Source organism: Lolium perenne, chromosome 5 (assembly GCF_019359855.2).
Source record: "Lolium perenne isolate Kyuss_39 chromosome 5, Kyuss_2.0, whole genome shotgun sequence".
Lineage (NCBI taxonomy): Eukaryota > Viridiplantae > Streptophyta > Magnoliopsida > Poales > Poaceae > Lolium > Lolium perenne.
In genome coordinates this window covers 15,334,508-15,356,397 of record NC_067248.2, presented here as the reverse complement: position 1 = coordinate 15,356,397, position 21,890 = coordinate 15,334,508, and the positions used below count along the sequence as shown (strand labels likewise).

The 21,890-nt window shown below is 43.8% G+C and overlaps 2 protein-coding genes across 2 annotated transcripts; one reads left to right on the top strand and one right to left on the bottom strand.

Annotated features, from left to right (window-relative positions):
• The first annotated feature begins 1,771 nt into the window (after positions 1-1,771).
• On the top strand, positions 1,772-4,715 carry LOC127298906 (F-box/LRR-repeat protein At3g26922-like). The gene is made up of 4 exons (XM_051328776.1): positions 1,772-2,861; positions 2,992-3,126; positions 3,212-3,528; positions 4,335-4,715. Coding segments are annotated over exons 1-4 (1,353 nt in total). The 5' UTR covers positions 1,772-1,961; the 3' UTR covers positions 4,336-4,715.
• A 6,340-nt stretch (positions 4,716-11,055) lies between these two features.
• Positions 11,056-17,192, bottom strand: LOC127298908 (protein AGENET DOMAIN (AGD)-CONTAINING P1). Its single transcript, XM_051328778.2, has 7 exons — positions 16,688-17,192; positions 14,782-15,228; positions 12,999-13,445; positions 11,986-12,456; positions 11,813-11,879; positions 11,617-11,745; positions 11,056-11,549 (listed from the first exon to the last, which is right to left on the bottom strand). The coding sequence occupies exons 1-7, from the start codon at positions 17,153-17,155 to the stop codon at positions 11,173-11,175; spliced, it is 2,406 nt and encodes an 801-aa protein (XP_051184738.1). The 5' UTR covers positions 17,156-17,192; the 3' UTR covers positions 11,056-11,172.
• Positions 17,193-21,890: the final 4,698 nt, after the last annotated feature.

Genomic DNA, 21,890 nt, shown 5'->3' with positions numbered 1-21,890 from the left:
TCGGGACCGAAATATTATAAGTAAAATATACCATGCGCCAAACTATCTTTGCAAACAGACAGTTAAGAAATAAATGCTCCACTGTTTCATTAGAATCACATAAACAACATTTCTGACACCCATTCAAATTCCGTTTTGTCAAGTTATTCTTAGTTAACAAGACTTTATTATGAAGAAACCACATAAACTTTTTAATTTTCACAGGGATTTTAAGTTTCTATAGATATTTACGAAAAAATCTAGTATGTCCATTCATCAAATCAAGATACATAGATTTAACCGTAAATAGTCCTGAATCTGTTAGTTTCCATACAAATCTATCTGGTGCATGTGTTAAATTTATTGTAATTAACTTTTGATACAAATGCAGTCATTCATTCCATATATGATTGTTTAGGCCCCTCTTAAAACATATATTAATAGGGGTCTGAGAAAAAACCGTCGAAACGAACACATTTTTATGTTGAACAATGTTATACAGAGAGGTGGGATATTGTTGTGCAAGAGGCATATCTCCAAGCAAAATATCTTCCCAGAACCTGGTCGTTAAACCATTTCCAACCTTGAACGAACCTCTAGTAAAAAAAAGTCTTGTTTTACCCTCATTAGATCTTTCCAGAATTGAATTCGTGGGTTTAGCTTCTACCTAAGCTAGAGTTTTATTTCTAAGGTATTTATTGTGTAACAATTGTTGCCACACACCATCCTCGGTAAGAAGCTTTTCCGTGTTGAAGTTCTGGGAAAAAACTATGGAGGTTTTACTCTGCTGTGTTGCTGAGGTTGTACCGAATTCTTATGGTTTCTTTCAATGAAAATAGGGAAAACCCTGTTAATCTAAAAAAAGGTGGGGTTATTGGGAAGTGGAAGAAATATATGAAGCTCACAATAACCGGTGAAAGGTATGCCAAAAATTCCTACTTACATCGTCCATACTGACATATCATTTAGTTTAGCAGCAGCTAACATTAATATTGCTAGATCTAGGTTGCACATGTAATTAGCAGATGAATACAACACAATTTCCAAAAGTATGTAGTCTCTTAGTTTCCTGGAAACCATGTCTGTTCAAGAATCCTTTATGTTATGGCAGCCATGTTGAACACTCTACCTTCATTGTCATGTTCTTGCGGGATGCCGGTACCTTGATAAATTATCAAATAAATTTAAATATAACAAAATTTAAATATAAATTAAGCATAAAAGAGTATATCAAACAAAACATTATAAGAAATATTGAGACTAATGGTAGATTAAAATAAAACATTAAATATCATAAATTGTCTACTTTGCATTTGTTATGAACTTTATTTATGTCACCATTTGATAGTAACAAGAAATCATAGGAGTCGGATTTAGAGAGTTCATTAGAACACCGCTGCAAAATGAAGCGGCAAAATTGTAAGAGAAGTCTCGAAACATATAGTATAGAGATATAAAGAACCGAAAAACCCACCAATCAGACTTTTTTATGACTCTGACAAAGTGGCTAGAGTAGCTAGACATGTATTCCCTCCGTTCTAAAATACTCTACATTCTAAATTGAAAATTTATTCTGAAATACTCTACATTCTTGCTTTTAGTCAACAAGAACACAGAAAACGAAACGGTGCTCCTAGAAGTCATTATTTTCAATATAGCTTGAATTGGTTATTTATTTATTTATTTAAGTAGTACTAATAAATGCTGTACTAATTTGCCGGATCAAATATCTAACAACAACTACTTGCACACATCGAAGCATAAGGGAAAAAAATCGCCATTCCGGTCCTGTTCCGTTTCCACCCGACCGCACCGCCCCGCCGCCGGCCGCCCCCACGGCGGCGCTTGCCTCCTCCGCGGCTCCGCCCATGCCCGCTCCCCGCGATTCCGGGCCATCTTCGTCGCTCCATCCGCTGCCCCTCTTGCTTCCGCGACCTTGTGCCCCCATCAACTAAACCCTAGCTACCGCTGCGCTGCGCCTCATGGAGATGGCGATGGAAATGGAGGCGGGTGATCCTCCCGGAGTGGGCGAAGATGGTGGAGGCGTCGACGTCATCAGCGACCTCCCCGACGACCTCCTCGGTGAGATCATCACCCTTCTCCCCACCAAAGACGGCGCGCGCACCCAGATCCTCGCCCGCCGGTGGCGCCACCTCTGGAGCTCCTCCCCTCTCAACCTCGACTGCCGTGGCCTCGTCAAGCATCGAATTGACCTCCCCGGCGTCGTATCACGCATCCTTACCTCGCACCTGGCGCCCTGCCGACGCTTCTGGGTAGACCTACATGACCTCATGCGCATAGGTGCTACAGAGGACGAGTTTCTCCGCATGAACGCTGCCGTGGACCAGTGGCTCCGATCAGCCGCCCTCTGCAACCTACAAGAGCTTGGTGTATCTCTATCCTACCACCTAAAACATCCAATTGCGTCATACATCTCCCGCCTCTCGACCATCCTCCGTGTTGCCACCATTGCAAACTGCAACCTCCATGACAGCACTGTTCAAGGGCTTCGGTTCCCCCAGCTTAAGCAGCTCGCGCTTGAAAGCGTCAGAATCTCCGAGTATTCGCTGCACCACATGATCGCCGGGTGTCCAGCTCTCGAGCGCTTGCTGATTAACTGCAGCTTTGGCTTCCGTTGCGTCCGCATCAACTCCCTTAGCCTTACAAGCATAGGTGTGCATGTTTGGTCTACATGGTACAACGAGCTCAAGCTCGAGGAACTCGTCGTTGAGAATGCCCCATGTCTTATGAGGCTGCTCCACCTTGATCAAAACGTTGATGGTGAGCACCTCCATATATCGGTGATCTCCGCACCTAAGCTGGAGACCCTGCGCTACCTTTCCAACTTCACCAAAATCTCGTTTGGCTCAGCGGTTATTCAGGTAGCGTCGTAGCAATGCCTTCCGACTTCTTTCTTTACCAGGCTTCTGATGACTTGCATTCCTGTGTGCATTCAGTTACATTTCTTCTGCACTTGTAATTGCCTGATCTTTTCCTACATGCTTGTTAAAGGGATTGCGCGTTGATAGCCCAACTGCGGTGGTGCGGACCGTCAAGATTTTGGTTGTTGATATGCATATTCTTAGTTTGGATACAGTCATTAACTTGATGGGATTCTTTCCGTGCATGGAGAAGTTACACATCGAGGTGATGATTCTTCATTGATACTTCAACGACTGCTCTGTTCATCTCTTATGTTGTCAAGTGCTCATTTTATTTTTATTTTTGTCAGTGCTCTTTGCACTCATTTCAAGCAGGGCCAACAAATGCGTGGCGTCGCCGCAAGCAGATGAATCTTATCGGACCTCTTGACATCCCTCTCAAGACAATTGTGTTGGAACAGTATCGGGGCACCAAGTCACAAGTTAGCTTTCTGACATTCTTTGTATTGAATGCGAGATTGCTACAGTTGATGACATTTGGCATCAGAACCAAGGACAACTCTGAGGAGTTCTTGGCAGAACAACGCAGGAAGCTTCAGCTAGAGGACAGGGTTTCCAGAGATGCTCAGTTTTATTTCACGACTGACAGATATATACGCAATTATTGGTATGTCAATTACTTCCGTAAACTGGATGTAATTGATCCATTTTCTATATATATAGATATTGAAAAGCTGGATTGGTTCTTTTGTCGAGTATCTTGTCTGTATTTTCTTCAGACTCTATTAGTTCTTGCTCTTGTAGTGTTCCTGTACTATCCATATTATCGTGGAACCTTAACACCATCAACTCCTACTTACTGTCTAAAATTCGTACTGAATCCTTTGTGTCCCTGAGATATGTGCTAGGGGATTAGTTGTTTCGAATTAATGGTTTTGAGGATAGTTTAGTTGTTTTTATCTAATATTCTGGAATTTGATTTTGTCTTGTGCTGTGCAACTTATTATCTAGAATGTTTAGAATTTGTACTGCATATATTAGTTCAATTTTCCCTAGCATTGAACAGCACAAGTGACAAATCCACTATGATATTCTTGGATATACTTCTCTAGTGTTGAGGTCGTTAAGCAATGACCTATGAATTTCAAGCTAACCTTTTCTGAGCATGGTACTAGATAAATTTGAGTGGCCTTGAGGCGAATCACATTCAGACGTGTTTACGATAAGTGATACATACAGTTACCTTTAGTTATTTCTCTCGTTTGTTTGGAGAGTTAGCTTTTCAATTTTTCGTCAGTTTGGACAATCACTAGTGTAATATGTGTTCTGATAACTGTCAATGCTCATGGACATATCTTGTAATATCTTACTGTCTTCTGGAACTTCCTCTTTTACTCAAGTAATGAAGATAAACATTCACTGTCTCTACGGAAGTGGTTAATCTTTGTTTTATGTTTCCTATGTTCTTTTCAGACATCTGAATTAAGGCCACACAGTTTGTGGTGTCGTAAACACTAGAAAGTGATCAAATGTCTTGACACCCGTTTGAAGACAGCAGTGTTGGAAAGGTATCGGGCCATCGAGTTGCAAATTAACTTTGTTGCATTCTTTGTCTTGAACGAGAGATTGCTAGAGTTGATGGCACTTGGCATCAGAACCAGGAATAACATTGAGGAATTTTTGGCAGAACATCACAGGAAGCTTCAGCTAGTCAACAGGGTTTTCAGTGATGCTCCGTTTTACTTTACGACTCATAGATTTGTCCGCAATTATTGGTGTATCAACCATTTTCATGAGTTGGATTTAACTGATCCATTTGCACATATAAAGATGTTGAGGCTGGATTTGTTCTTTTGGTGAGTTTTTGTTGCTTATCTTGTTGTGTTTTCTTCAAACTCTACTTGGTGTTGTGCTGTAGCGTTTCTTTATAGTTTATACTATCCTGGAACCTTAACAGCATCTACTTCTATTGAATCTCATGTTGCTTTGTGTTCCGAAAACTTTGCTAGGGGATTTACTTATTCGGAATTAATCAGAGGATGTTTATTGCAGAATTTGATTTCTTTTGTATTGTCCAACTTATGATCCAGAATGTTTAAAGTTCGTACTGCATACTTTTAATTCCCCCCTGCGCTACATGACACAAGTGACAAATTGCATCGGTCTTCTTAGATAAAGAAATCCAGACTCTGTATTATGCTTTCAGTTTAATGACATTCTGGGTAATAGTCATATGGTTCAAGAAGGCCATACATGCGAATAGTTCTCTAGCATTCAGATCATTAACCAATGACCTATGAATTTCATGAGAACCCCTTCTCGGTGTTTCAGTGGATAAATATTAGTGGTCTTTAGGTGAATCATATTCACAGGATTGTGCATGATTATTGGTGTGTATGGTTAGCTTTAAGTATTATTCTTATTCGTTTGGAAAATTAGCTTTACAGTTTTTTGGTCAGTTTGGACACCATCCACTGTGTTTTGATCACTGTCATTTTTTTTGTAATTTTATGAACATACTATGTTGTATCTTATTGTCTTGAAATTGTCTCTTTCATCAAATAATTAAGGTGAACATTAGCTTTGTTTGGCAGAATGCATACTTGATGTTCTGTATGTGGTCTGCAGTTACATGTTTTGATGCTTGCTCTTTTATACTTTTGTTTGCCCTGCTGTAAGTATTGATGTTTGGCCTGAAGTTAGATCTCGTTCGGTTAATACAATAATGTTATTTTGGGTGGTTAGTGTGGAACGATAGAATTTTCTACGTGTTTTGGTGTGATAGAGCTGTGCATAGATAGTTTTTCTGATCCCTATTTTTGATTTTGCACTCTGAATAGTAAGCATCCTATTTTGTTTGCTCTTGCTGTTAGCCACCAGTCCTCGCATGTATGTGAAAGCGGAAACCCAAACCAGGTGACGCCATATTTTCAAATTTGTAATCAGGGAGGTGCATTTTCCCCTGATGCTCGTGAATTTTGCACAATGCACGGTTTTGCCTATCCCTTATTTCTGCTTGTACCTGTTTCTGCAAATCACCACCGTCTCTGGTCTCTTATGTGACAGTCAAGCAAAGCTCACATCATATATTCCTTCTCTTATCTCGAATTACAATTGTGGCTATATGTTTTTTGAATTTAGCTTCTGATAGGTGAATTGGTGAGGTGAACTTAGATCTTATGATTTTTGGTCTGCATGCCATTTTATCCCACCTGCTATTTCGTTTTTGTTTTACAGTTTTTTTTTTGTTTCACCAGTAATTACATATTTATTCTTGTTTTTTTGGTAAAAGTAATTAGTTAGTGTTCTACTAGTTATTTTATTTGCGTCAAGCGGAAAGGCATTTCCATTGTCAATGGAACACCCTGAATGTAGTTAAGAATTATCCGACAAACAGCAAGAACATTGAAAAAAAGGAGCATTTTTCAACATGTGGCATGATACATTTATTAGACGTCATTTTCAGTCTATCTATCTCTTGTGTCTACTCTTACTGTATTTACTTTTGCTTTAGGGTTTAGGGGTATATCTGATTTCTGTTTTGCATTGTTTCACAATCTACTAATCAGTTTCATGTACGATTCTTAGACAAAAAGATTGAGTTCCTGACTTTCTCATACCATTTGATCTGAATAAACTCTTGGATTATCAATCATGTGGTTCAAGAATGCTAACATGTTATTCGTTGGTTTGATGAGCCTCCAGTGAGATACCCTCTTGATCATTGTTTGTATATGTGGACGGGATTTGTTATAGGCTTGTACTCGGGAAATCCAGCTTGTTATCTTTTGGAACCCTGAAATACTGACGTGTTAATATATGAACTTCCAATTTTACATGTCTTTTGCTTGTGCTCAGTGCATGCTTCTGTAAGCTTTCTGCTCTTTTACAAACTCATGTTCCATGGTTGCCTAACTTATTTTATGGATTCTGCCCTTGGAGACAATGTTGATAGTTGACTGCACCGCAGCAAGAAATTCATACATCAGTTCAAAATAGATTGGTGTTTTGGTAACTGATGTATGTTTTTGTTAAGAGTCTGTTCATTGATAGACAGAAACTTTTACCTATTGTGGTGGGATCTATAGGTGCACATTTACACGGGTTTCTCAATAATTTTTGTTATAGTGAATGACCTACGTTTGGAGTCTGTCACTGCAAAAAAACCCATGTTACTCCCGTAACACATGTGACAGTGAAACAAGGGCACATTCTTTTTTGTTCGTTTGATCGAGAAGATGGATTATGCACAAATGCTTATGAGTTTTGCTCCCGTTGCTGAATTGGTTTGGTCCGCTTAGCAGAGCTTGTGAAGTATTGTCCTGATACATTATTTTTTTTTCTTCTTATGAACAGATGAATTATTAGACGTATTTTCTTAGCTAAACCTGATGATACCTGTGGTACGGTATTTTCTGGGGATGGGGAAGAACCTGCGGTGTGTGTAACTCGTGATGATTCACACTCCTTTTCATCATCTAATTAGGCCAATCGCCTGGTATGTCATTTACCAACAGCAATAGCAATGCCAATGTGGATCCAGAACTGTTGCTAACCTTGAGCGATCCATGTCCTTTTTTTTTCACGAGGAAGACAGAACCACTCTGTCTCACTTGTCAGTATTTCTTGGAGGATCGTGAGACATCCTTGTGTATTTTTTGTAAGTTGGCCTTCTGGGTTGACCAAATTTTAATTTCATTGACAAACATGCCACCATGTTTTAAATCCATTTTTATGCACCATCCTGGCCGAGCTTACCACATCAACTTTGTGCTCGTGGACCTCTTGTGGGAGAACTGCTCAACTCCAACATTGGAGGATCACACATGAAGTTACACATTCTTTTTTTGATAAAGGGTATATATATGGGAGGGGAGTTTTGGCTCCCGGGTGTATATGATCTGGAAATCTGGACCAGACATTGTTGTTCCGAGATTGATGTGTTGAGTCAGGGAAGTGGGTCTACGGGCGACAGAAAATCGTGAATACAAGCGAGTTCGCGTACGTTCCGTTGGTGGGCCCGAACGTGGGAAGACGGAGGTGACAGAGAGAAAACGGGGGATGTAACGGAGACTTTACGGGCGCTTCTGGACGGCTGGAACATATTGTTGTCGGTGGCCTGGACGACGAGTCTAGTTTTACCGGGGACGAGTCGCCATCAGATCGTAAGTCAACAGATCTAAAAATGAGGGAACCAAGCATTGTCGCGCTGGGCAGACAGGAGGGTGAGGCGAGCGGCTTCAAGATTCCGGCGAGGGCGGCGGGGGGCGGAGGGCGCGCGCGTAGGCGCCGACGGGAGTGCGAAGTATCAGCTTAGATGGAGACACAGCCGTCGCCTCCTGCGGAAAAGGCTTCATGCTTTACTTGTAGGTTCCCATCATGATCTGCGCAAGGAGCAGCGCCAAGACAATGAGCATCCCCATTGTGTTCATCAGGGAGACGAATAGATTCACTCTCCCGACATCCTGGTCGTGCATGGCCGGGGCGATCGGACCAGCTGCTAGCATTGCCGGGGCAGCAGCCGTGCCGGCGATTCCCCCGTTGGCAGCCATGAGCGATGCGTACCCCTCCCTCCACTCGAAGAAATCGCAGAATCCTTTCTGCATGTTTAAAAAAGAAACAGAGTGAGATAGATAAGGAAAAAATCGATGGCAGCTTGGTTGATGACAAAACGAACTCAAAAAATAGCTGCTCGACGGGGGATTCGGGTGCACTTACACTGAAAAATTCGCACTTCTAGTACCTGACACCAAGTCTGGTGCCCTTGAAGGCGATCTTGGTGATGACCGCGCTGCCACACTTTGGGCACGAGATGAGAGGGAGCGGGGTGTTGTCCTGCGGAGCAGCTTGGGATGATGATGAGGACGCCATGGATCTGACGAGCTCCTGGATTGGGGAAAACCTAGACGGCGGCAGCGGACTGAGAATGGCACATGAGCTAGACGGACACCTGGGCGCCTTTAATGCACGCGTCTTTGCCACCTCATCCAAGGAGCCGTTGGGCCTCTGCACTCTCGGTCCAGAAATGTCTACAAAGTCGTGGATCCGTTTGTTCCGGTCCATCAGCTTTTGGGCTGTCGAATTGAATGAGGCCTCAACCATCGAACGGGGCACTGTACCATATTCCATCGACAGCATCATATACAGACGGAAATACATACTTGTCAACGTAGGTGTCCAGTTCTGGTTGGTCCAAGATTCGGGAGCATCTGGTCCCGGGAGCCAAGATGCATTTCCGATATATTAATAGCATCAAAAGAAACCAATTACACCCACCCAGCTTCTACAACAACGCACCACCCTAATGACACTACGAATGCACACAACCAAAAAAATAGAAAAGAAAACTAAGAAATAAAAGTTCCGCTACAGCATCTCGGGCCTAACAATAGCAATACATCCACCACCAAGACAAACGCCTGAAATACAGACTCTCCAAAAGCGAAGGAAACAGTGCTCTAACACCGTCGACGCCCGATCAAAGATCTTAGGTTTTCACCCTGAAGATAGTCCACACTCTCAGAACAATGCCTCCAACAAGGTCATGGTCAGGCATAACCAGTTAAGGCCAGACCTTGGGTTTTCACCCTGAAAGGTAGGACTTTGGACTTCACCTGCTGTCGCCCCCACTTTCATACCGCTGCTGTGAAGTCCGGAACACCAAGCAAGTCCCTCAACAGCACGGAGACTTGAACCTCCCTTAGCTAGTCCTCCCATCCGGCTTTCATGATATTTTCTTCTTCTGACTTTCATCATGGATCCATAGTCACTTGATGTCAACACAGAAAGCAGCTCTGCGCCGCTCCCTCCAAAACCAAACGGTCAGAAATAAAAGCATGGGTGTGTGCGACCGAATATCACCCGATCCAGCAAACTACAGGCAAAAGATGCACTGTACCATTCGCCGGCGGAGCCTTCCGTAACACTCCGGCTAGATGAAAAGGATCAACATCCGGTAGGTCTTCATCTTCGCAGAAGAAGAACCCTAGGACCACCACCTTCAAACCCGAAGCAGACGAACAGGCCCCCACGCCGCCATCCGCTGACCAACGATGATGAAGGAGAATTCGGTGGACGGCGATCCTCGCCTCGCACATCGCCTCCCCCTTCCTCGCGCCGCCGGCAGAAGCCGGCGATGGATCTAGGCGGGTCAAAGATCCAACAGCTGCCGCCACCACCATCCATCGCCGGAGGCCGTGGAGGAGGAGCCACCGCCGCACATCCAGGGACACCACCCTAGACGGGGAGCACGCCGAAGCCGGAGGTTGCCGCCCCAGCCACCACCGCCGATCGCCGCCTCCAACAACCCCCTGAGCACTTTGGCGTCGGGGCCCGCCGCCACCGTGGCCAGCACCGACGGCAGCGGCGGAGGGGGAGAAACGGAGGGAGGAGCGGTGGAAGGAGGGAGATCGGCCCCCCGGCGGCACCCTGGGGAGCGCCACGGGAGGGAGATGCGTTTGTCCGTTCTTTTCTTTGTCTATGAAGGAGATAATGTCAGAAGCTCACACTTCTGAACCATGAAAATAAATGTTCAAAAAACGTGAAAATTCCCCAAGGTGCACTTGATCTCACACTTCAGTTCTCATATCAATCAGGACTAAATATGTTCAGAAACCTGAGATCGCCCTACCTGTACATAATCTGGACAAGCATTAAATCAGTTAAAGTTGCAGTTTAGAAAGCAATATGAAAAATATTTCATCATAAACACCTTGTTAGCCATCAACATGAAGGCCCTCCATGGAAGGATTGGTTCTGGCGCTACTCCACTCTCAGTGACGACCCTAGGACACCCTTCTTCACCGGCTGCGTCGTGACCGAATGTTTGGCAATCTACCTGCCCCGAGTTTTATGAAACAAAGGGCACCCTTTTGGGACGGATAAGTGGCTACCCGTATTCCCCCTCAGGTTAATTTCGTGGCCTTTCTCGGCTGTCAACGGCCGAGCGTATCGGTGGTGGCTAGTGTTCTGTCTCTTCGGCTTCGCCTTCGTTCACATGCCACACATAGGTGCCACATATGACCACTGAGATTGCTCTTGGTGACGGAGAAGACTTTGCGTCGCATCACATGACCCCACATCAAGAGCATGAAGCAATAGCAGCAAGCGAAGTTGCAGTACCAAAAGCAGAGTTGCAGTACCCAAAGCAGTGTTGCAGCAACTAGGCCAGAGGGATGCACCAACCATACTAACACACACATGCCATGTGCACACTAATTTACACAACATATAGCCCACCACTTAGCATTAGTAACAACCTCTACAAGCTCCACCAGCAACCACCAATCTCACAACATTATCATCGTCGTCATCATGTGCAGAGCAGAGCTTCCAGACGCGACCGGAGGACCCTTACGTCGAAACCATTTTCCTCCAGCAAAGAGAGTCCCTGCTTCTTCTCTTCAAACACTCGTCCAATGTCATCCTGATGAACATCTAGCCTGCATATGCTTTCGGCCAAAGTAGCGAAGGATAGCATCAGACCCAATGTCATTCCTTCACGGACCTCGGGACCATGCTGCTGGAACTCATTCAGATTTGGTCGCTGCGGCATCTCAATGAATATTTCCATTGCCTCTATCCTCGCCCATACCGGGGAGGTCTTCCGAAATGGAAGATGCTGGATTGCAAAGGATTCTGAATCCATTGCTGGACCATGACCTTGTTGTGACACTGCATGCTGTGGACCTGAAAATTGGAAGGTGAAATGCTAGTAACATAGTGACCAACTCTTCTGTAACCAGTAGTCACATACCTCCTATGTCCTTTGGTGTCGTCATGGGGCCAACACTATTCACTGTATCTGTTTCTGAAAGCATTCCACATCCGGCAGCCACGTTATAATGCAGCTCAACATTATCATCACCATTTTTCGATTTGGCCACTGCAAATGCGAGTTAGTATATTGCAGTGTTTTCCTTAGCATGAAAAATTACTAGTGCAAAACTTACGGTCTTCCGATATAGATACAGTGTTTCTGGCTTCCTCAATACTTTTAGCAGCTATCACTTCCTTCGGCTATTAAATATAAAAATGCAAGATTTAACTAAGAACAAATGGTAATTTCAATGATCTTAGAAGTTTTTAGAAGTATGAAGACCATGCGTTAAAAGTAACAACTCACGGATTGAGTGACAAGTGACCGCATTCCCAAAGGTGGGCCCTGTGGGAGAGGCCTTGGCTGTCCAAGAGTTTCAAACATCGAAGCCTGTAACTGTCGACGTTGTGGCGCCGCCACTGGTGCAGAAGGTATGATGATGTTGGGAGAATGTGCTTGTTCAAGATGATTACTTTGAGCAAGTGAAGGAACACTTAGCTGTGAAAATCCTGCCATTGGTGGCAATGAAGCAGGTACTGTATTTCCTTGTTTCTTTTTTCCTTCACGGAACGAGCTGGACTGACACTTGATTTCATTGCTTTCATTACAAACAGGCGAGTGAGGAGAAATTTGTTCTGATGCAACATCTGTGTTCTTCAACTTTTTTTCACGACAAGAACCATGTTTATCAGTGGTTTCACCAACTTCTTTTTGTAATGACAAGGCACAAGAAATTGGCCTTTTACGACAAGCTAATGTAGGTACATTAGCAGATATCTAAAATGCAAAACATATTACATCATCAGGGATATAATTCTCATTTGAAAAACCCAGGATATGATTTTGGTTTAAAAAAATTACACATAAGAAAAAACACACGAGTACACAATCACACTATGCTTATTGCTGAATCTACAGTCTTGAAAACAGTCCAATTGGTATTGAATAAGCTTTTTTCCTCGTTTAAAAGAAAGAAGAGTACGCATAACATTCAAGGTAATAATGGATTTGCGTATTTCTAATACATTTGCAGAGGGTTTTTTTATCAGCAAGATGTTTCTAGCTTCACGTGCATATATGTTTATGTAAACATACAGGATACATAAATTGTAGCAGGATCATGTCTATGAGTGAGGCGTGGAACAAGCATTGCGTAATGAACCATATAGTGATTGAAGTTTCTGCTAATTGAAACATTTCAAAAAAATGCTATGAACTAATACATATTATAGAAAAAAACTAAATAACACTTCATGTCCCATCATATAAAAGAATACCCACAAATAATGACCGGAGATATATGTGCTAGCTATGTATACCTGATCCAGGCAGCGCACCCATTTTTTTCCGTTCCAGTGAAATTTAGGCCTTACGTGTGTCTTTTCAACTGTCAACACATCCAAACATTCCACGTCTTCCATGTCTGTCTCATAGCTCTTCAATTTTACTACATACTTCTTGTTGATTCCACTACCTAAAACATTCAGAAGAACACCAGGCCACCAGCTATGTTCATGCATCACCTCAACATGAAAAGATTGAGAAAATCTGTACTTCCGGAAGGTTTGCGCTGGCCGAGTATATTGAGCAGGTATAATCTCAGTGGCTAGTTCCCCGTCACTTCCAATATGCATGTACTGTACTAAGAATTTTGTAGCGCCAATAACTTTCAGAACAGAAGCTGGACTCCAGGATTCACCAAAGCTTTTTCCAGACCGCCTCACTTCAACTTGGGTTCCCTCCCGAAACAAAGCACTTCCATCGTCCTGCCCACAGCAACAGCATCAGGAATATGGTGTTTCTGATTGTAAGCGTTCACTCGTTTGTATTGTTAACTGTCCACTTCGTTCTTCAAACAGATGTCAAAAGAAAGACTATCAGCTCTTCCACAGGACACTACCATGTTTTCACTTAACAAGAAAGTTCTCCACATATGCACAGTTCAAATGCTTATTTCGAAAGTTGGATTTATAAAAAGTGTGCCAGTGAAACAATTTATACAGATTTATCTTACCATTTCCCAAATGTCAAAAGGTAATCCCATACAACTCCATGAGTCTCAAAAGACAAAGCGCGTACAAACTCTACAATAAAATAGCTAAAATAAAATAGGAAAGACTACTATTCTCGAAGAAAAAAAATAAGATAAAAGTTTTGCCTGTACAGTGTTGAGAGTGCATTACTGATTTTTTTCTAATATCACACATCATGATATGATTAAACAATAAACATACAGCAGTGGTGCGCTGGTGCTTGGAAATTTTCCCAGTTTATTGTAGCTTGGTATAATCTCGCAAGGATGAAAGAAAAGATTATAAAGTAATTGTGTCCGCTTAATGCGACATTTGGGTCGACAAAAACACCTTTTATCAGAAACTAGCATATGGCTAGTTTTACTAAGTACACAAAGCAGAGGCCAGATTTAATATATGGGCTCAAACTAGAATTAACTCGAAGAAGTTCACATCTACACATGATCAATACACCCGAGAAACTCAAATGAGAGATTGTGTGTTAATTACGAAATGGCCTGTATGAATACAATCATCATCATTCATATATGGACTAGTAACAAATTAAGTTTGAAATGGATATATAATAAAATGTTTTTTCATTTTTAAATCTGCAGCAATCCTCCATGCAGGCAATTAAGTCCTTTTGATTTCTTCCATGTAACTTTAGTTTCGAAATGTTCAGATCTGACTACTGAGCCATTATTCATCAAAGGATAATTTAACACTGAAGAGAGTTGAATTGTTTCCATTTGAATATTTATATAAATTTGTAATGCAAGATCTGCTGTGCATATTATACTCTGGATACTAACTAGTACTAGTATAATTTTACCCCAGAGTTCATAGAGGAAGAAACATGTATACACACCCCATATACGTTTGTGTAAACATACAAGATGAACACATTGTAGCAGGATCATTGTGTAATGAACCATAGATTGATTGAAGATTTCTGCTCCTTGAAACATTTCAAAAAATGCTATGAAATAATACATATTCTAGCAAAACTAAATAGCACTTCATGTCCCATCATATAAAAGAACACCCACAAAGAATGACAGGAGATATATGTGCTAGCTATGTGTACCTGATCCAGGCAGCGTACCCATTTTTTTCCATTCCAGTGAAATTTCGGCCTTATGTGTGTATTTTCAACTGTCAAAACATCCAAACATTCCACGTCTTCCATGTCTGTGTCATAGCTCTTCAATTTTACTACATACTTCTTGTTGATTCCACTACCTAAAACATCCCGGAGAACACCAGGCCACCAGCTATCTTCATGCATTACCTCAACATGAGAAGATCGAGAAAATCTGTACTTCCGGAAGGTTTGCGCTGGCCGGATATGTTGAGCAGCTATAATCTCAGTGGCTAGTTCTCTGTTGCTTCCAATATTGATGTACTGTACTAAGAAATTTGTAGCGCCAATCACTTTCAGAACAGAAGCTGGACTCCAGGATTCACTAAAGCTTTTTTCAGACCGCCTCACTTCGATTTGGGTTCCCTCCCGAAACAAAGGACTTCCATCGTCCTGCCCACAGCAGCAGCATCAGGAATATGGTGTTTTTGATTGTAACCGTTCGCTTTGACTGTTTACTTCGATCTTAAACACATATGTCGAAAGAAAAACTATCAGCTCTTGCAGAGGACAATACGATGTTTTCACTTAACAGGAAAATTCTCCACATATGCACAGTTCAAATGCTTATTTCCAAAGTTGGATTTACCAAAAGCACATCAGTGAAAAAAATTATACAGATTGATCTTACCATTTCCCAAATGACAAAAGGTGATACCGTACAACTCCATGAGTCTCAAATGACAAAGAACCTACAAACTCTACAATAAGATAACTAAAATAAAATAGGAAAACTACTGTTCTTGAATAAAAAAATAAGATAAAAGTTCTCACCGTGCGGGGCTAAAGGTGCATTACTAAATTTGTTACTAATATCACACATCATGATAAGATTAGACATACAACAGTGGTGCTGGCACTTGAAAATTTTCCCACTTTTTTGTATCTTGGTATAGTCTCACAAGGGTGAAATACAAGATTATAAAGTAATTGTATCCGCTTGATGCGTCATTTTGATCAGCAAAAACACCCTTTATCAGAAAGTAGCATATGGCAAGTTTGACAGAGTACACAAAGCAGAGGACAGATTGAGTATATGGGCTCAAACTACAGTAGTATTAACTCGAAGAAGGTCACAACTAGACATGATCAATACACCTGAAAAATTCAAATGAGAGATTATGTGTTAAACTGTTAATTATCAAATGGCCTATCTGAATACAGTCATAAAACTGAATCCATCATTAACACATAGCAATCCACCATGAAGGCAATTAAGTTCCTTTTGTTTACTACTACTTGAAGGTACTAACTTTAGTTTCCAAAAGGTCAGGACTGAGCCATTATTCATCTAAGGGTAATTTTAACACTGAAGCTAGTAGATTGGATTCAATTTGAATGAATAAATAAATACAGAATTGTAATGCAAGATCTGCCGTGCATATTATTACACTCAACTTTACCCAGAGTTCATGGAAGAAGAAAATTAAGGGTTTACACAGCGCGGGCACTTGACTTACCAGTTGTATTAACTCGAAGGTCACAACTACTCATGATCAATACACCTTAAAAACTCAAATGAGGGATTGTGTGTTAATTATCGAATGGCCTGTCTGAATACAGTCATAAAACTGAATCCATCATTAACACATCGCAATCCACCATGAAGGCAATTAAGTTCCTTTTGTTTACTACTTCAATGTAACTTTAGTTGCTACAAAAGTTCAGGACGTCCAAGGGTAATTTTAACACTGAAGCTAGTAGATTGGATTCCATTTGAACAAATAAATAAATACAATTGCAATGCAAGATCTGCCGTGCATATTACAAATAAATAAATACAATTGCAATGCAAGATCATAGTAGAAGAAGAAAAGGGTTTACAGTTTTACACAGCGCACTTATAACTTACCAATACCGCCTCTGCAGCCGGAACCCACTGGCTAGCCTGGAACACGCGGTGCGGCCGCAGAGCCGTCTCCTCGAACTCCACCGTCTCCCGCGACGTCGGGAAGGTGACCTCGTACGCCCGCCGCGGCCCGGGAACGACGGCGGACACGACGCCGGCCCACCACCCCTCGTCGTGGAACGCCTCCACGGTGTCGTGGACGGCGAACCCGCTCCTTGCAGTCGCGGGCGGCGGCGGCCGCGGGCGCACGTCGGCTGCTGCCGCTGTCTCCTCGAGCGGCCCCCCGTCGTCGTCGGCCACGAGCGTGGCGTAGGCCACCGTGTAGCTGCCGCTGGAGACGAGGTGGCCGGTGACGGTGACCTCGTAGAAGGAGCCGGCGAAGCCGGGGTCGTTTCTGCGCAGCTCCGCGTCGGCGCCGACCGGCAACGTGAGCGAGTTGGAGTCGGAGGGGGTCTTCTTGGGGCGCCCCATCGCAGACCGTGCGCAGGTGCCCGTGGGTGGTTCTTGCTTGGGGAGTTGGGGTGATGGTGTGAGGAGGAAGAAGGTGGCGGACCAGCGGAGGCACCGATGTGGAGAGCAGCACGCCTTGCAGTAGGATTTTGGTAGTGACGCGTGGAAGAGGACCCGTGTGTGCGTGGTCAATTAATTGTCACCGCTGTTTGCTCCAACAGCTTTTTCTCCTCATCCTTTGTTTCGAGGTAAAAAAGAATTCTTCGTCCCTTTTTGGGAGAGGGTAGCTGTCAGGAGGCTAGTCTAACACAGTCCCTAAACCGTTCCCCAAAGCGCGCCGAATTGTCATTCGTGCCGCGTTTAGGAGACGTCGCTTCTCAGTCGCGTCCCTCAAACACCGCCCTCAAACATTAAAAATAATTTAAATAGATAGAATAAAACTCTTTACTAATATTCAAATCGGTTCAACATAAATAAATTACCTATAAAACTTCGAAAAAATATAATTAAATTACATATAAATTATTTTAAACTACTTCTTCTACTTCTTCTTCGATGATGGCCCCGTCTCGTCGTCGTCATCGCGGTGGCGCTTCCTGCTCGTCACCTCTTCTGAAGAGGCGGTGTCGGCCAACGCGTCGGAGTCCTCCTCGTCGTCGCCGGTGCTCGCCGGCGGCGCCTTGGCCTTCGCGTCCGCCTCCTCCTTCGCATGGGCCACCGCCGCCGCTGCCTCCTCTGACCCTTCTTCCTCTGCGTCCTCCTCCACGCCCAGCCATTCCTCCCCGCTGTCAAGTGGCGAAAGGGAATTGTCGCCGCTGTTGGGCGTCCGAGCTTTGTCCCACCAATGGCGCCATCCAACAGGCTTTCCCTCGCTGGAGGTGTCGGACGGGAGCTCGGAGATGTAGCTCATCGTCACTGGAGGTGTCGGATGCGGCCGGTGAAGATCCAAAAGCGCCGACGTACGGGTCTTATTGAGCGCGGATGAACGGCGGCGCAGAAGTCAAAGAGAGCGGTGGTTGCTCTTACGTGGAGTCCCCGCTCCATTCCGGAGGTTGCCGCGTGTGGTGACCCTGCATACCACTGCATGTTGTAGTATGCCAGTCGTTGATATAACATTCGCGAAGTACCATTCCGCAAATATTACATCCCTCAGAGTAGTACAACAGAACATAGCAAGGTCCATAACTCATTCACATATTATTACAATCATCATACACAAGTCGTCTTGGAGTTCCTCTTGGGTCCTAAGAGGATAACTCCTGGGTTCGAGGCGAACCCAACTTAACTTACAATACCATTGTCTCATTAAACTAAACATTTATTTAATCGAGCAGCTTTGTAGTAAGATTTTGTGCTGCTCGGCTACTACTACTCCTCCTGATATCCTTAGACTTGTTCTCCTCCGGCAGCCTCTCTGGATCCGTAGACTATGATGTAGTCTACACCTTCAACACCTCCTGAGAGGTCTGGTTCCTCGTAGCCGATGATCTCGGCTCCATCATTGCTGTCGTAGTCCTCCTCCTCCAGACGGTTCAGACAATCTAAGCATGGGGTTTAAGAGTGGTATGAGTACGAGCGTACTCAACAAGTTCATTATAGATAAGAGGTGTTTAATGCACTAGCTACGATATTAGGCCAGAAAGTCTAATACCAATGCAAGTTTTAATAAACATTTCTTCAAGAGATTGCTTTTATTTCAAAGAGCTATGTCCGTCAGCCTTCACCGGTTTACTAGGGCTTCATGGAGCTCCTTTCCGGCCGCGTTCGCAGTTCCTCAATCCCGGAACAGGGAGTGACAGGTCACAGTTCTTTACACTCTGCAGAGGTGTGTTGCTTTACCCATAAGAGATCTTAACCTTGGTGCCAACCGGGCAGCTTTCCCGTCCACACTTCCTTAGGTGTGAGGCCCGGTATAAGGTCTAGCCAATCATGTTCCTCCGCTACCTCGATCACCCACCCTTTGTTGCATACCCCGACCCTGGGTCCTCGTCGGTCCTCTTATACCACTTAAGGATGGACCCCGACCACGACAACAGTTTGGGACTCGTTAACCAAACTCCTTCGCCGGTAGCTGCAACCCATCATAGACCGCGATACCGTGGGGACTTTAGGCTTCCCCAGCCCACCGCTTGCACTTCGAGCGACAAGTGTCTACGGACTATGCCGTGGGGACTTTAGGCTTCCCCAGCCCACCGCTTGCCCTGACAGATACAAGTGTCTACGGTAAAGCGCATCCGTTGATGAACGAGAGGTGGAAACACTTTTGACTACTCCGTCCCACTCCGGATCTTATGGTTAACACGGATATTACGGCACAAGAATCACTGGCGACATTTGTTGTTTAATCCTAGATGGATATAAGCCCGCGCAATGGAACCTCCACCATATCAACACAATCCATGGTTCCATTGCCCACCACATAGTCATATTCATAATTATGAAAGTAGTGGTTTTGATTTTTATGCAATAGTGATAACCATAATACTTTGCAAGTAATTTGATAGAAATACACAAATGACATGAGCAAGTGATGAACTTGCCTGAACACTGCAAAGTTCTGCAGTTGGTAGGTATGGACTGACCCTTGTCCTCTTGTTCTAAAAAATAGCATCATTGTCCGATAAGGGCAATGGTTAAAGAAGCAATTATGCATGATTCCATTTTTAGGGTTTGTTCCCCCCTTCCGATATCGTTATTATTCCATGTAAGAGGTTAATACTAAGAATAATTTGGGAATACCTGATTTAAAGTAAAATACAACCTTGAAATGTTGTCAAGGTGTTTTTGGAGTCCAAATGCATTAATGGACTTATTTTCATTATTGAAAATAATATATGTGATTTAAATAATTATTTAAATCATCAAATTTTAACTTATTCTTGTTTACTCCAAAAATTCTATTTCATATTTTATTATGATAGAGATTTTTATACTGAGTGATTTTCATATTTTTAATTATTTTTGTGGAGCTTTTAAACATTTAGTATGAATTTTCAAAGTTTCAGTATTTATAGAATTTGTGAAATACCAAATTTGCCCCTGGGCCCACATGTCAGTGGAGCCCAGTGGGTTGGGTTAGACCAGCTCGGGTCCAACCGACCCGAGCGGTCGGTCGCTCACTTCCTCTCCTCGCGCCGCTCGACCTAACCCTAATCCCCTTCGCCTCTCTGGCGATTTCCTCGTCGCCGCCCCTTCTCGGAATTTCTCCGCCAACTCGAGCCGCCGCCACCGGCGAGATCAGATGGATCTGATCCACCTTTCGACGGCGGACACGGTGGTCCGCGTCGATCTGGATTTCATCCACGCTACCATGCGGCCCCAACTCGCCTGCAACCCTGGCCGCATGGATTCATGGTGATGCGCCGCCTGCCGGCGCCCCTGATGCTGCGGTGTTGCTGTGCCAGGCCGTGGTGCTATGGTGCTGCCATGGCCTGGCTTGGCCTGGCGCCGCCGCGCTCCGGCGTGTGCCGCCGTGGCCGCCATGGCTGCGCTGTTCTCCTCGACTCCGGGTAAGTGCGCCTCCGTTCCTGCTCCCCTCCTGTGCCTGACCTTCTTCCATCTCTAGCTCTGGCCACGGCTGCTCCATTCCGTGGAGATGCCTGCCGTGTCCATGCTCTACCGCCGTCTAGCTAGCTGTGCAAGCTTGCGTGCTGCTGCTGTTTGCGCTGCTGTGCTGCTACTCTACTTGCCCTAGTCTAAACGCGTGTGCTCACCCTACTGTGGCGTATGCTTCCTTTGTCTACTGACTCTGCTCACCCTAGTGGTTATGCATGGTATGATCTATCTAGATGCTCAATTGAGCATCCCTAACCACTGCTGTGGCTTGCCTGTTGGTGCTATGCTTATGCTCTGGCTCCCCTGGTTCACTACTGTGAGTGATTCTTGCTGTTTAGCAAGAACCAGTGTTGTTTGTGTGATGATTAAATATTGATGGCTCATGGTAGGCTCTGCCTTGCTTCATTGTTATCCATATACATTAACTTCTTGTTGATATGCTTCTGGATACAATCATAAAATGATTTATGTAATTATCTGTAATTCAATTGTTGCTTAACTGTGACTGTTTGGTTTATATAATTCATGAATGGATGCAAGGCTTGTCTCTGACAATCACTTGCATAGCATGCCAAGCTCTGATGATCCTATGATCATCAGCTGCTTGATTGTTGCTGGCTAATCTACTGTATGTGCCTCTCTGGTGTTTGTTTTTGAGTTGTGTGACACCATATCTTGTGCTGGTGCCAGGTGATGCTTGCTCAAGCATCAACTGATGCTTGGATTACTTGACTGTTTCATTTATCTGTGTTTCCTGGCTTTATTAGATGGATAAATGATGTGAACTGTTTAGCAGTAATGATCTCATGGATGGAATAATGAGGCTAAAGGGATGCCAACCACTGGTTGGGTACCCTAGCTCATCCTGAACCCTACTGGGTGATGATGTGATGCTTTGGTGATCTGTTTAAGTGGCTAGGTAGCTGATGTGACCCTAGCAGGCTTGATCTGCTAGAATGGTTGCTCCTGCCTCTCTGTGACTTGCTATGGTTGGGGTTTGCTTGCTGGAATGGAACAACTGCTCACTGGCTTGATCCAGTATTGGACTTCCAGTGGCCTTTTGATGTTGACAAAGGATATAGACAAGGAATTGTCTATAGTCTGATGGCATAGGTAGCCGTAGGTGTTAAGTGTGTGGGCTAAGTTAGCTGTGACATCATCCCTTGTCGGATTCCTTTAATTATGCAATCGATTTGCATAA

Coding starts and splice junctions, on each gene's coding strand:
- LOC127298908 (XM_051328778.2), bottom strand. CDS start 17,155: ATGGGGCGCCCCAAGAAGACCCCCTCCGACTCCAACTCGCTCACGTTG. Junction 12,457..12,998: donor GGGTGCGCTGCCTGGATCAG/GTATACATAGCT, acceptor TTTGCATTTTAG/ATATCTGCTAATGTACCTAC. Junction 11,550..11,616: donor GACACCAAAGGACATAGGAG/GTATGTGACTAC, acceptor TCCAATTTTCAG/GTCCACAGCATGCAGTGTCA.
- LOC127298906 (XM_051328776.1), top strand. CDS start 1,962: ATGGAGATGGCGATGGAAATGGAGGCGGGTGATCCTCCCGGAGTGGGC. Junction 2,862..2,991: donor TTGGCTCAGCGGTTATTCAG/GTAGCGTCGTAG, acceptor TGCTTGTTAAAG/GGATTGCGCGTTGATAGCCC. Junction 3,127..3,211: donor TGGAGAAGTTACACATCGAG/GTGATGATTCTT, acceptor TATTTTTGTCAG/TGCTCTTTGCACTCATTTCA.